Source organism: Gigantopelta aegis, chromosome 14 (assembly GCF_016097555.1).
Source record: "Gigantopelta aegis isolate Gae_Host chromosome 14, Gae_host_genome, whole genome shotgun sequence".
In the NCBI taxonomy this organism is placed as follows: Eukaryota; Metazoa; Mollusca; class Gastropoda; order Neomphalida; family Peltospiridae; genus Gigantopelta; species Gigantopelta aegis.
This window is the reverse complement of record NC_054712.1, coordinates 2,624,550-2,640,077: the sequence shown is the minus strand read 5'-3', so window position 1 is coordinate 2,640,077 and position 15,528 is coordinate 2,624,550. Positions and strand designations below refer to the sequence as shown.

Genomic DNA, 15,528 nt, shown 5'->3' with positions numbered 1-15,528 from the left:
GATTTATTAACCATCAACTATTAGATGTCAAACACTTGATAATTCTGACTAAGTCTTGGAGAGGAAACCCACACCATTTTTACATTAGTAGCAAGGGGTCTTTAATATATGCACTTTCCCACAGACAGGACAGCACAAACCACAGTCTTTGATAGAACAGAATTATCTAGGAGTAAATCAATATCAATATTAGTGTTAAAAATCAGTTAAAATATTGCGATCGATCAGTCTACACAAAATGATTAATGATTGATTAGAAAACACAACTCACATATATTTACTGTATGAGACAAAGTCGAATCATTTTGAACAAAACCCTGAAACCAATCACTGTCAAAACAGATAGGCCTACACATATTCCTGTAACAGTGTTGGTATAAAGTGCTCCTGCTGGGAGTAACTAGTGGGAATTTCCCTATTAGATCAGTTGGCAGAGAGTTAAGACTCTCACACCTGAGGGCCTCTGGTTCAAATCTCCTCAATAGAGGCTGACTGATCTGTTACATTTGGAATGAAGATAGGGACACAGTGTGTTCTAACAAGAATACAATTATAACCCAAACAGGATCCGGAACAGTTCAACTACCCGTGGCCCACATGTCCGGGATGTAGCTTCACTTCAGTGAGGAGTACGTAACAGTGTTAGTATTTAAACAGTGAAAATCTGCTCAGATAAGCAAAATGTACCTCAAATGGTTGTCCAGTGGACAAGTGAAAATGTTCAATGCAGTTTAATTTTGAGCAATCAAAAATAAAGTCCCTGTACTTGAATAAAACAAAACATTTATTTGGACAAGTGAAAATATTGCTGGATAAGTAAATTTCTTGATGTACTTGTCCGGTGAACAAATGTAGCTAGTGAAATTTACCTATCACTGATAGGGTGCTCCAACTGATGTACTTGATAAAGTGCTCCAACTGGTAGCTAGTGAAATTTCTTGATGTACTTGTCCGGTGAACAAATGGAAAATTCTGCTTATTCCAATCACTGATAAAGTGCTCCAACTGGCAGTAGCTAGTGAAATTTACCTATCACTGATAAAGTGCTCCAACTGGCAGTAGCTAGTGAAATTTACCTATCACTGATAGGGTGCTCCAACTGGCAGTAGCTAGTGAAATTTACCTATCACTGATAGGGTGCTCCAACTGGCAGTAGCTAGTGAAATATCACTGATAGGGTGCTCCAACTGGCAGTAGCTGATTTACCTATCACTGATAGGGTGCTCCAACTGGCAGTGATAGGGTGCTCCAACTGGCAGTGGAATTTACCTATCACTGATAGGGTGCTCCAACTGGCAGTAGCTAGTGAAATTTACCTATCACTGATAGGGTGCTCCAACTGGCAGTAGCTAGTGAAATTTACCTATCACTGATAGGGTGCTCCAACTGGCAGTAGCTAGTGAAATTTACCTATCACTGATAGGGTGCTCCAACTGGCAGTGGAATTTACCTATCACTGATAGGGTGCTCCAACTGGCAGTGGAATTTACCTATCACTGATAGGGTGCTCCAACTGGCAGTAGCTAGTGGAATTTACCTATCACTGAACTGGCACCTATCACTGATAGGGTGCTCCAACTGGCAGTGGAATTTACCTATCACTGATAGGGTGCTCCAACTGGCAGTGGAATTTACCTATCACTGATAGGGTGCTCCAACTGGCAGTAGCTAGTGAAATTTACCTATCACTGATAGGGTGCTCCAACTGGCAGTGTAGCTGTGAATTTACCTATCACTGATAGGGTGCTCCAACTGGCAGTAGCTAGTGGAATTTACCTATCACTGATAGGGTGCTCCAACTGGCAGTAGCTAGTGAAATTTACCTATCACTGATAGGGTGCTCCAACTGGCAGTAGCTAGTGAAATTTACCTATCACTGATAGGGTGCTCCAACTGGCAGTAGCTAGTGAAATTTACCTATCACTGATAGGGTGCTCCAACTGGCAGTGGAATTTACCTATCACTGATAGGGTGCTCCAACTGGCAGTAGCTAGTGAAATTTACCTATCACTGATAGGGTGCTCCAACTGGCAGTAGCTAGTGAAATGAAAACTTTACCTATCACTGATAGGGTGCTCCAACTGGCAGTAGCTAGTGAAATTTACCTATCACTGATAGGGTGCTCCAACTGGCAGTAGCTAGTGAAATTTACCTATCACTGATAGGGTGCTCCAACTGGCAGTAGCTAGTGAAATTCACTGATAGGGTGCTCCAACTAGTAGCTAGTGAAATTTACCTGATAGGGTGCTCCAACTGATAGGGTGCTCCAACTGGCAGTAGCTAGTGAAATTTACCTATCACTGATAGGGTGCTCCAACTGGCAGTAGCTAGTGGAATTTACCTATCACTGATAGGGTGCTCCAACTGGCAGTGAAATTTACCTATCACTGATAGGGTGCTCCAACTGGTAGTAGCTAGTGGAATTTACCTATCATTGATAGGGTGCTCCAACTGGTAGTAGCTAGTGGAATTTACCTATCACTGATAGGGTGCTCCAACTGGCAGTAGCTAGTGAAATTTACCTATCACTGATAGGGTGCTCCAACTGGTAGTAGCTAGTGGAATTTACCTATCATCACTGATAGGGTGCTCCAACTGGCAGTGCTAGTGAATTTACCTATCACTGATAGGGTGCTCCAACTGGTAGTAGCTAGTGGAATTTACTTATCACTGATAGGGTGCTCCAACTGGCAGTGGAATTTACCTATCACTGATAGGGTGCTCCAACTGGCAGTGGAATTTACCTATCACTGATAGGGTGCTCCAACTGGCAGTGGAATTTACCTATCACTGATAGGGTGCTCCAACTGGCAGTAGCTAGTGGAATTTACCTATCACTGATAGGGTGCTCCAACTGGCAGTAGCTAGTGAAATTTACCTATCACTGATAGGGTGCTCCAACTGGCAGTGGAATTTACCTATCACTGATAGGGTGCTCCAACTGGCAGTAGCTAGTGGAATTTACCTATCACTGATAGGGTGCTCCAACTGGCAGTGGAATTTACCTATCACTGATAGGGTGCTCCAACTGGCAGTAGCTAGTGAAATTTACCTATCACTGATAGGGTGCTCCAACTGGCAGTAGCTAGTGAAATTTACCTATCACTGATAGGGTGCTCCAACTGGCAGTAGCTAGTGGAATTTACCTATCACTGATAGGGTGCTCCAACTGGCAGTAGCTAGTGAAATTTACCTATCACTGATAGGGTGCTCCAACTGGCAGTAGCTAGTGGAATTTACCTATCACTGATAGGGTGCTCCAACTGGCAGTAAATAGTGGAATTTACCTATTAGTCACCGAAAGTTTGTTTTGTTTAACACCACCACTAGAGCACATTGAAAAATTAATCATGGGCTATTGCATGTCAAACATTTGGTAATTCCGACATGTAGGCATCAGAAGAAACCCGCTAGTTTTCCTAATGCAGCAATTACCTATTGGCTTAAAAAGTGCTGGACTCTCATACAAAGGGTCCGTGGTTCGAATCCCTTTAGTGGACGTTGATTTATCTGTCACATTCTTAAAGCCTGTAACCTACATTGTAGCCACAAAAATCATATATAAAATCTTTAAGTTTACTTTAGAGAACTCACAAACTCTTCTAATTTCTAACAGTTGAACAGAGTTACCTTTTCTTGATACCAATCTTCAGTGATGCTCCAGATTTCAACGGAACCATCAGACCTGGAAATCAGAAAAAGTAAAGTTTGCTTTGTTTAATGACACCACTAGAACACATCGATTAAATAACCATCAGCTATTGGATGTCAAACATTTGATCATTCTGACACAGTCTTCCCAGGAAACCTGTTATATTTTCCCATTAATTTTAAATACATGTCCTTTCCCCAAGACATACATTTGTACCATAGCTCTTCAGTTAGGGCAGTATAATAATAATCTTTCATATACTTGTTAATTGATATTATGAAGGGGAATGTTTCTCTCTACTTGTGTTAATTTTAAATAATAATTAAAAACAAATATCAAGAAAACTTTGAACTTCACTTGCCATCTTTCCAAGACCCAACTAAATGCTCTATTACCTGTATTCATCAAAAAGAATCGTCCCATCCCTAACACACATACGATCATTTATAATAATTAAATTTCAATTTTCACTTACCGCGACAGTGCAAACTTCTTGTGAGTTGGCTCATATGCAAGTGAGTGAATGGCCTTGGGTACATACTCAAAGAATCGTACGTGATGCACTCTGAACTCCCCCATTGTGTAATAATGTTAAAGCACCAGGCTGAAAGAGACAAAATACACAAATAAATTAAACCATACACAGTGCTTCTAGATTATGGCAGACCCACTCCCATGGCTAGTGATATTCAATGTTGGGCTAGTAAGTAACTAAAATTGCCATGCCCGATGGCTAGTGGAAAAAAAGAGAGTCAAATGTTGCAGTTAAGTCTTATTTTGTAAATATGAATATCCTGCGACCACCCCAACCCCCCAATGTTAGTGTTTTAAGCTCCATCTGCCTCTTTGGGTGACATATCTTATTATTTAGTACAATTGTATTAACTTAGTAAAGTAGGGCTAGTGAACTTTTAATCATGGCTAATAAAAAATTTAAATCACTGATCCTATGGCTAGTGGATTAAAAAAAAATTCTAGAAGCCCTGTCATACAACCCTGGCAATCAGCAATAATATTAATACATCTAGACAGAACCACACATCAGTTGTTTTGTCATGTTATCTGTTACACAAGTTTATAGTCCACAAGAATATTATATCACGAGACAGCATACAAATTACAATAATTTAGTTCTTGTTTTATTTTATTTTTTATTATTATTTTCTATTAAATAATTTGTTGACAAAAAAAACAAAACGCAGACATTTTGTCCTACAGGCTGGTTTATATTTGTAGCTATAAGTGTTTTCGTCACTGACGTCTGCATCTAGGCTTAAATCTACGTTCACCTGGAAACAATAGTGGATTAACTATGTGTCAGAGTCAGGCTTGTTGACTGGAGTTTTTGTAAAGTCTCCATAATATTATCTTTTGGATATGAGTACATGTAAATGCTTGTGATAAATTATATGCACACGCATTTTTAAAATGTGATTTATGAAGATCATTAATAAAAAATCATAAGCTGGGCCTGTTTCAATGTTTGAATGCGCCAAACTGCATGGTGTGATCATACAGAATGGTTAGGATAAGAGGGTCACATTGTTGAGGCATGCTACTTTCGTTGCTTGTCACGATTAGCCAGGGAACATTTTGTTTTTATAAACTTGATTAACGGTATTTCTAGTCAATTAAAAATTGATTAGCAACTACTGTTTAATGTTTTAAAATTGTGTAGCAATCTATGAAAGTTGAGTAGCAAATCGTGACCTGAAACACCTGTACCTGGTGATGTATCATAGGCTATCCCAGTGTCGAGAGACTGACCAGTACCCTGTAACCAGCATAAGTGCGACAACAATTAAAATAATATGCTTAACAGGCCTGTAAGTTTAACTGGACATCCTAATAGAGAGCTAGAGGGATATACATGTAGGTATGTAGTTTGCATTAAATGGGAAGGTTTGAAAACTACCCCTGGTGCTCTATGCAAAAATATGTCACGTCATAATTTCCATCCAAGTGATCAGCCATGTGTGCATCAAAATTGGTTCCAAAACTAGGGCAAAGTTTAACATACATGCATGGAAAACACACACATGTATGTAACCATGTCATTAATTTGTACATAACATTTTGTATTACCCCAGTGGTCACTCATAACTGGGAAAATATTTTTTCATATTTTCTCAGTGAAAAATGTTCTGCATTGTTGTAGGAACAATTACTTAAGTATTGGACAATCTTATGCTTACAAACCAATGACCATGTCGGTACTAAAGATGATGTCATCACGATTGGGCAAACAGACAAAATGGCGACATGTAGTTTAAAGTGTTCACATTTACAGCTCTTGGTTTTCATTGCTAAATTTGTAATGAAATGCTATTTTAATTCAATTCATTATATATATTTGAATAAATAGAACTTTTTTTTTAATTATATAAGAATGTGAATAAAATACAAAGTTAAAGCAATACTGAAAACAGCGTGTTTACATTGTACCTACTAGTATATATAGTTCAGGCCCTAATCTAGAATTGAAAAAGTAGAAGTTACTTCTGCCTTCTCAGAAGAATGGGGAGAAGTTTGATAAAATTAGGTGAAGTGAACATTTATCGGTACATTTCATAATGTTTCGCCATGTCCATTGTTCAATCAGAAAAATTCACTCAGTTCTAAGTGTAATATTTAAATGAAACAATTGTATGTTTCATTAAAAACGTGATAAAATGAAAGTAATAATGAGTATGTGCTGACATTACTGAAAACTGAAATGGCCATGGATTAACAATGCTTGACTGGTCACAGCAAACAGTGTGAATGCGTCATTGTACAGTCTGGCGCTAAAGAAAAACCACTGTCTGACATATGGCGACAAGTGAACAAGTCCGGGTGGATCGATTCCCGTCATTGGGCTATTTCTCATTCCAGCCAGTGCACAATGACTGGTATATCAAAAGGCTGTGGTATGTACTACTCTATCTGTGGGATGGTGCATATATAAAAGATCCCTTGCTGCTAATCGAAAAGAGTAGCCCATGAAGTGGTGATAGCGGGTTTCCTCTCTCAATATCTGTGTGGTTCTTAACCATATAACTTTAAATTATTATAACCGTACATAAAATGCGTTGAGTGCATCGTTAAATAAAACATTTCTTTCTTTTCTTTCCACTAAATGGATTTCTGGATCCACCATAGTTCATCAAGATTAACTTTGGCTACAAGTGCAGGTAGTGCTTGCACTTGTAGCCAAAGTAACGTAAAGTTAATCTTGATGAACTAGATCCACCACCGCTTGGGACATAAATTTGATAACTGGACACTCGTTTATTATCCTCTATTTAATGTATAAGGTTAACACAAATGTATTCACACATAAGTGAACAAGTGCGTTTGTGCTGAACTTTTGTATGTACGGTGTGTGCATATGTGACGAGTGAGGGGAATTGTCGCATTTTACTTTTTTAGTCACACTGGCTCATTCGTTCGTCTACCACACAGCATTTTTCAAGTAAGGTAATCATAAACTGTTGTTGACTTATCAAACCGCATCCGTGATTTATATAGAAATACTGATAGCATTCGTTTAGTTCTCAGTTACCTTAATTTGAAGGTGAACACAAAATAAACAGCTTCATAAACACAGCCACATGTTCATGGAAGCAGCCATGACACTTTAAGTGAACTGTGATTGGTCGAAGACTACTCCACTGGTTAAAATCGCTGTAGCAAATAAAAGAACTGGTTTGCTTAATTTGGCGCGAAACGTTTGTACTTTCGTTATGACATTCGTCAACTAAGTAGAAACTGTTTTGTTGTTTAGTTTTTACTAGTAATTCATATTGTTTAGATTAAGTTAATTTTGTGACATACATCCAAGGCTCCAATGGTTCAGGTGTTTATTAAAATGTACGTTAGTTGTGTGCATGTTCGATAGTAAACAATGTTTCATAATGTTTCCAGTCGTTTGCAGAAATTTTAGCAGTGTGTGTGTGTGTGTGTGCAGGTAAGGGAGGGGTGGTATCTAGACTGTGGAGAGCGAATTTATAAGGGGTCCAATCGAAACATGCTTCCTCAGAATATGTATTGAAAAAAATAAAATTGCTTGAAAAGGGGGTTGCACCTCGCATACGCATTTGGATTTTGTTTTTCAATAAATTTATACTAATGAAAATGAAAGAGGAACACAAAAGGAGTAACAATTTTTAAAAATCCCATTAGTGATTTCCCTAGAAATTTGGCAAGGCACGGTAGACCAAACACTTTGGGGGCATTTTCACCATTTTCGGGGCACTTGTATTTCATTAAAAATACACAAGAATTAATTGAAATAAACATTAATGTAATTCATGTGCTTGCTTTAATAAATGAATGGCAAAAGATATAAAAGGAATATTTTATTGATTAATAACACCTTTTTTGGTGTTTTATAAAGGCAATTTTAGAATTAATTACTGAAAAAGGGAAGCATGGTGCTGATGAAGGCAAGATGGTGTTAGACTATTGAGGCTTGGTGCTGCACCATGCTAAAACAAGCTAGAGAAAACACTACCCATACTAGTGATATTGGCCACATATTTGCATAATTAACTCAATAATATAAAAATTGTAATGTTTTCACTTGGCTTAAATTTAAAGTACACACTAACACACACACACACACACAAATGCAATCTAATGTAGCATATCAAGTAAAGTCAAGAGGGGAGGTAATGGAGCAGCTGAAGATTAATTTCAAATTTTGATTTTCAGATGAGAAAGGGAAGTGCATTAATTACATGTATTTTCAGTTGGGGGTGCCTCTTTGTCAGCAGGGCTTGTAGAATTTTTATAAAATCCACTAGCCGTGGGATCATTAATTTTAGAAATTTACTAACCACAATTAAAAATTCACTAGCCCTACTTTACTTAAAGTTAATACAATTTTTCTAAATACTAGTAATAATCAAATATGCTTAAAAACACTAACATTGGGGGGGGGGGGGGGGGGTTGGGATGTGGGTGGGATATTCATATTAGCAACATTTGACCAAAACAAATTCACTAGCCATCGGGCATGGCAATAGGAGTTATTGACTAGCCCAACACTGAATATCACTAGCCATGGGAGTGGGACTACCATAATCTAGAAGCCCTGGTCAGTAGGGATGAACAGTTCGAATCCAACCTTATTAGATTTTGCAATAACAAGGCTTCTAGATTATGATAGCTCAACTCCCATGATTAGTGATATTTAGTGTTGGGCTAATAAATAATTACAATTGCCATGCCCAAAGGCTAGTGAAAAAAAGTTATTAAATGCTGCATTTAAGTCTATTTGGTAAATGTGAATATCCTGCCCCATCCCTACCCACCCACCCCCCCCCCACCCCCACTCTTAGTGGTTTTAATTTCTATCTCCCTCTTTAGGTAACATATCCGATTATTACTCTTAGTAAAATTGTATAAAATAAAGTAGAGCTAGTGAATTTGTAATCATGGCTAGTAAATTTTATAAATCACTGATCCCATGGCTAATGGATTTTATAAATCACTGATCCCATGGCTAATGGATTTTATAAATCACTGATCCCATGGCTAATGGATTTTATAAATCACTGATCCCATGGCTAATGGATTTTATAAATCACTGATCCCATGGCTAATGGATTTTATAAATCACTGATCCCATGGCTAATGGATTTTGTAAAAATTCGAGAAGCTCTGGCAATAATATACCTTTATGAAATAGTAAATCAAATAACTTTTCTTTTGTATATAATAAAAAAATGAAGAAAGCAATTAACTGAGATTGTATCTTTAATGTCTTTAATTGTTTTGTTTCTTTTGTCTGTTACAAAATGTTTTAAAATGCCTAGCAATAAATTCACTTTTAAAATAGCATATACATTAGAAAATAAGTAAAAACTTTTTTATTTGTTGTCTTGATATCTGGTTTTCAGTTGTATTTTTTTCAACTATTTTTAGGCCCAGCGATGGCAGCTGTCCTGAGTGGGCTATTCTTGACGTGCAGGGAGACTTGGAGACGAGACACAACGTCCCGCTCAGCGGCAAGTTCATCGGAGATCTTCATTTCACACACAAAGTAAATATAGTAAAACCCCTCCAAACCGGACGTTTTTTAAATTGCCTTTTGTAAATTCCGTACAAATAGGGCGGAACGTAGCTCAGTGGTACAGCGCTCGCCTGATGCGTGATCAATCTAGGATCAATCCCCATCGGTAGCCCCATTGGGCTATTTCTTGTTCCAGCCAGTGCTCCACAACTGGTGTAACAAAGGCTATGGTATGTACTATCCTGTCTGTGGGATGGTGCATATAAAAGATCCCTTGCTGCTAATTGAAAAGAGCAGCCCATGAAGTGGCGACAGTAGCAGGGCTAGCTCTTGGTCAGCAGAACATTTTGCCAAATTGTCTACTAAACTACAACAATTTCAGAAACAGTTATTTTCTAACAAAATATCACGAAATTAATTCGGCAAATTAAAATAAAATTCGCCAATTGTTTTTCAAATTGGCAAATTTGACAAGTGCCAGAGCTAGCCCTGCAGTAGGTTTCCTCTCTCAATATCTGTGGTCTTTAACCATATTTCTGATACCATATAACTGTAAATAAAATGTGTTGAGTGCGTCGGTAAATAAAACATTTCCTTCCTTCCATACAAATGTACTGAAGAACAAAAGAAACGTGAATGTAAAGCTTGTTTTGTTTAGTTTAAATTATTCAGCTTGAATTCCATTAATGTTTTGTTTATTAATTTTATCCATGTCTTGAGAACATTTTAAGCCCATTTTTAGTGTTTATCAAATTAGTTTTATCATGACAAAAGATACATATTGTATTGTCATTCGGTATATATATATAGAGGATTCGTAACAAGTATTTTTTAATGTAGAAAATATCAATCAAGCCTTATGTTAATTGGCATTTGTCGAGGCTTTGCCAAGACAAATACCAATTAACTAGACGAGGTTGATATTTTGCTCATTAAAAAACACAAGTAGCGAATTCTATTTATTCTATAACACTTCTAAAATAAGATTTCAATTCAATTTTTAGTAAATCACAGTAATAAAGTTGCCGCCATCGGTAATATATATATTTTTTAATTTAACTTTTAAAAAATAGTTCATAATCATACAGTTAATACAATAACTTTACATAACAGATCCAATGTTTATAAATAAATATATGAATGTGAAATGTATACACAAAATACTAATAACAATATCAATACTAGTCCTGTCCTTAAACAGTCCTAAAAGCAGTATTCAAAATACAGAAAAAAAAGTCCACCCCCACAACATATGGACATTATAAATTAAAAAGATCTACACAGTCGGACCTCATTATCTCAATCTATGTAAGCTCATTATCCCAGGCTAGTTTCATCTCAGTCCACAGTTACCTCAAATCTTGGACCATTTTGTTCATTCCCTTCAACATCGAGATAACAACGTTTGACTGCATATATATAATTAATCCTTGAATAAATTGTGACATACATGTATAGACCAGAATTTTACAAACTTACCATAATTGCAACAAGAGAATGCCACGCTTTTTGTTACATTATAATATAGACTCAGCTCCTTTTGTATCCATGTAAAATCTGGGATGAGACACTTTAAATGACTTTTAAATATTAACCGTTTAGTTATTAATATAATAGCATTAATAGGATCATTGTTACTCATCTTAAATCCCAAAATTATATTTTCTTTTGTAAAGTTCATTATTATACCAGTTTTTTGTTGCATCCAAAGCTTTAATTGTTCCCAAATATGCCTAACGTCATTACATTCCCAAAATAGGTGTATTAGTGTGGATATTTCATGTTTACAGAAGGAGCAAAGAGGTGAATCAATATATCCTATGTTATGTAAAAACTTATTTGTAGGCAATATCCTATGAATAATCTTGTACTGATACCATCTTAATTCTGTACTATCTATGCAGTGAAAAGGTATTGTATTTACCGTTTTCCAATCATCATCATCATATTTGAAATTTAATTCTTTTTCCCATTTTAAATTAAATTTATATTTTAAAAATCTCGAATCCAATAAAATATTGTAAAAATGTTTACTGCCTTTACAATTTATCTTAAGATTCGAATTATTATAGGGAAAAATAGGATTTTGCAACTTTCTTTTGAATTTTTTTATTTGCAATACTGCTTCACTGCACTTAAAAGATCATGGTATTTTAAAAAGTTGACATCAAGATTATAAATGTTTTTAAATTGTGGGAATGTAATAAATAATCCACTGTCATCTAATAAATCATTTATAAATCTAATTCCTATCTTGTGCCAACTGTCATAAAACACTGATTTATTATCTACTTTAATGTCATCATTAAACCATATATATTGAGACTGGACATCATTTTCACAAACAAATTAATTTTTACATTTTTTAAGATAGATGCACCAAGATAAAAGAGTATCTCTCCAATTTTTTATTTTTTTTATGGTTGGTAAAATATTTTCTTCTATATATTTTGAATCAAATTCCATAATATTTTCTAACATATTGACTTCACCAAAAATAAGAGATCTATACATACAAGCCTTTTAATCATAGCAATTTTTTGTGCCATAATAAATGTTTGAATATTTGGTACTTTAATTCATCCATCTCTAATAATAATTAATTTGTATATGTTTAACTCTGTCAGGTTTATCCTTCCAAATAAAATTTAAAAACTTTACCATCGGTAATATATATACTACTCAAAAGAATTTAAGGGTCAAAAATTTATAACCAAATAAGTTTCAGAGTGTATTAGATTGATGATGTAAACTACACCAAAAATTTAATTTATTGTTCCATATTTACAAAAAAACACAAATAAACGTCACTGTATACAAGAAAGTCACATGACATGCTGTCAAAGTTGAAGGTTGTCAAACATGGATTTTACACATCAGAACATTCGTTTAATAGTGTGTGAATCCACCCCTGGCGCGAATACACTCGACACATCGTTGCCTCATGCTGTTGATCAGACGTCTGAAGAACTCTTGGGGAATGGCCTGCCACTCTGCCATAAGAAGTTGACCCAGATCATGAAGGTTGGCCGGAGGGGCATGGTTATCCCGAACTCTCCTGCCTAATTCGTCCCAGGCGTGCTCTGTTGGGGCCAAGTCAGGCGAATATGCTGGCCAATCCATCCTGGCGATACCTTGTTGTCTGAGAAAGTCCGTTACCACCCTGGCGCGGTGGGGTCTGGCATTGTCATCCTGCAGAACTGCCCCGCCACCAATCTGCTGAAGGCCTGGGAGAACCAACGGCCGGATAATCTCATTCAGATAGCGGATTCCATTCAGATTGCCATCCACCACATAGAGGTGGGTCCTGTGGTGGATAGAGATGCCGCCCCACATCATGACGCTGCCACCACCGAACCGGTGACGTTGTCTAACGTTAACGTCAGCGAAGCGCTCCCCAGGACGTCTGTAGACACGAACCCGACCGTCGTTGAACTGGAGACTAAACCTGGACTCATCAGTGAACATCACTCGACCCCACTGAACACGTTGCCACCGCAGATGAAGTGTGCACCAGTGACGTCTGGCCGTTCTGTGACGTGGTAGGAGTGGTGGTCGAACAGCCTGGCGACGGCAGCGTAGATTATTGGCTCTCAGACGATTGCGTATGGTTTGATCAGACACTCGAGTTCCAGTCGCAGTCCGCAGATTGTCACGTAATCGGCGTGCAGTGGTTGTGCGTTGACGTAGAGCCATATTGGTGATGTAGCGGTCCTCTCTATTTGTAGTGCTTCGGGGTCTTCCCGAACGTGGACGATTTCGAACAGAATTCGTTGCTTGGTACCGTTGCCACAGTCGGCCAACGACTCTCTGACTGACACCAAGTCTCAGAGCAACATTTATTTGCGTATTGCCATCCTGAAGCCAAGCAATAGCCCTTCCTCGATCTTCGATAGTCAGTTGACGTCGTACCATTGTCGAATTTGGAGTGTGCACCGTACACGAACGCAAGCTCCAATTATACGGAAATTCAGCATTGGGAACATGGAATACACATGCAAAGCGTGCAAATGAAGCCCTTTGTGAAAAAGCAAGTTATGGGCACTTAGCAGACCTTTCGCTTTCGCCCTAATTTACGTGCAAATGTAAGCATGTTTTCGCCATTAGAACTAGTCGACAGTGTCAATGACAGTGGATTTTAATTCATTATGGGTTGCTTAGACCCACTTTCATCAAAATGGAACAATACCATGCGTGACATTACGGTCTAGCTAATATAATTGACATTCAGAAAATAAGTCGAAAATATCGTCTGACCCTTAAATTCTTTTGAGTAGTATATATAACATCACGATTAGCATAAATTAGTTTGACATAAAATATTTTAACTAAATCTTTGAAAACGTTACGCTCAGGTACACAGGTCTTGTTGGCTTGTAAGCAAATGACACATCCACAGCAACACATTACCTAGAGACCTCCCACATTTGCCTACCATCATTAACTGGGTTAATACACTAAAATTATCACATGGGTTTATGACATGGATATCATAAGTAAGTTATAGGATAAATATATGTAGTAGGTGGTTAATATCTAAACATTGTTAAAGTCTCGAATCTGGATTTTTGAAGTTGCATGCCGTAAACACTGTTCCAAGATAAGTTTAAAAACCCCACAATTTTTCTGTATTCGGACAAACTTGCTTATAACTAACCATTTTATTCAACCACAATTATTATTTTTTAATTTAGACTTTCACTTTCTCGATCTGATTTTATTTTGGGGGGAGTGGTGGTGGTGGTGGTTGTTTTGGGTTTTTTTAACAGTTGTGTAGTACAGAGAATAAAGGACTCCAAAATGGCAGGGTAGAATGGTGCATCATGTCAAGGAAAATGAACCTTTAAATATTTAAATTTACTCAAGTTTAAATTTAACGGTTTGTCTCTCTTTCTCTCTCTCTCGTAGGATGCACCCGTTCTCCTCATTGGACATCACATTTTATACGGAAAGGTCGTCGACCTTGAAAAACCACTGGCCGTACTCATCAAAAACATTTCTGCTGACTCAGCAATGGAAACCAACCAATCGGACGACACCAGTAACACCACCGACCAATCGGACGACACCAGTAACACCAAATACACAATTCAAGCGGTTATCAAGAAGAAATTATTGTTCAAAACTAGACCGAAACCCATTATTGCAAACGTTCCCAAGAAAGTGTGAAATTAAATGCGTAACAATATGTGACCTAAGTAATTGAGAGATTACTCCCTGGCTCTTTTGGCAATAGCTGGCAGATGGGGGAATTGATCGGGCAAGTAAAACAGAAAAGAGACAGATTGATTTTGGTAACTGTTCTATATTGCACCAATAGTCCGTGATGGGTAATTGTTTCAGTGTGTGTGTGTCGTAAGATTGAATAAAACCTTAAAGAGGTTTCTGGAAGCCCCGGTCTGTCTCTAATTTTATTGATGTGTGGCATTAGTTGTATGAACCGGGATAAATGTGGAAAGTGCAATGTCCTGTAAGGCATTGACCTTCCTTACATACTGTGCACTGTAAAAGAATTTGGAATAAACTTTTATTAAGGAAATATGTACTTTGTTCTTGGAAACCTGAAATAATGATTATTTTCATCACGGTCGGTCTAGGATTGATGTCTGTTGATGGGCTATTTCTCGTTCCAGCCAATGCACCACAACTGGTATATTAAAGGCTGTGGTATGTGCTATCCTGTCTGTGGGATGGTGCATATAAATGATCACTTGCTACTAATGGAAAACTAGCAGGTTTCATCTCTATGACTGCCAAAATGACCAATGTTTGATGTCCAATAGCCGATGATTAACAAAATCAGTTGCTCTAGTGGTGTCGTTAAACAAAAACAAAACAAACTTTAACTTTACTAACCACATGGGGCACTAGCCAAGGC

General features: G+C 37.3%; 2 protein-coding genes across 2 annotated transcripts in view; one reads left to right on the top strand and one right to left on the bottom strand.

Moving 5' to 3' along the window:
* LOC121388571 (U3 small nucleolar RNA-associated protein 4 homolog) overlaps nt 1-7,263 on the bottom strand; it is a 52,015-nt gene extending 44,752 nt beyond the window's left edge. The window contains exons 1-3 of the mRNA XM_041519959.1: nt 7,197-7,263; nt 4,128-4,256; nt 3,631-3,685 (exon numbers count right to left, since the gene is read on the bottom strand). Of these exons, the coding sequence (XP_041375893.1) occupies nt 3,631-3,685; nt 4,128-4,231 (159 nt within the window). The 5' untranslated portion in view covers nt 4,232-4,256; nt 7,197-7,263. The remainder of the gene's footprint in view (nt 1-3,630; nt 3,686-4,127; nt 4,257-7,196) is intronic.
* Nucleotides 7,264-7,364: 101 nt separating this feature from the next.
* LOC121388901 (chromosome transmission fidelity protein 8 homolog) lies at nt 7,365-15,189 on the top strand. Its single transcript, XM_041520438.1, has 3 exons — nt 7,365-7,504; nt 9,563-9,680; nt 14,559-15,189. The coding sequence occupies exons 1-3, from the start codon at nt 7,482-7,484 to the stop codon at nt 14,817-14,819; spliced, it is 402 nt and encodes a 133-aa protein (XP_041376372.1). The 5' UTR covers nt 7,365-7,481; the 3' UTR covers nt 14,820-15,189.
* Nucleotides 15,190-15,528: the final 339 nt, after the last annotated feature.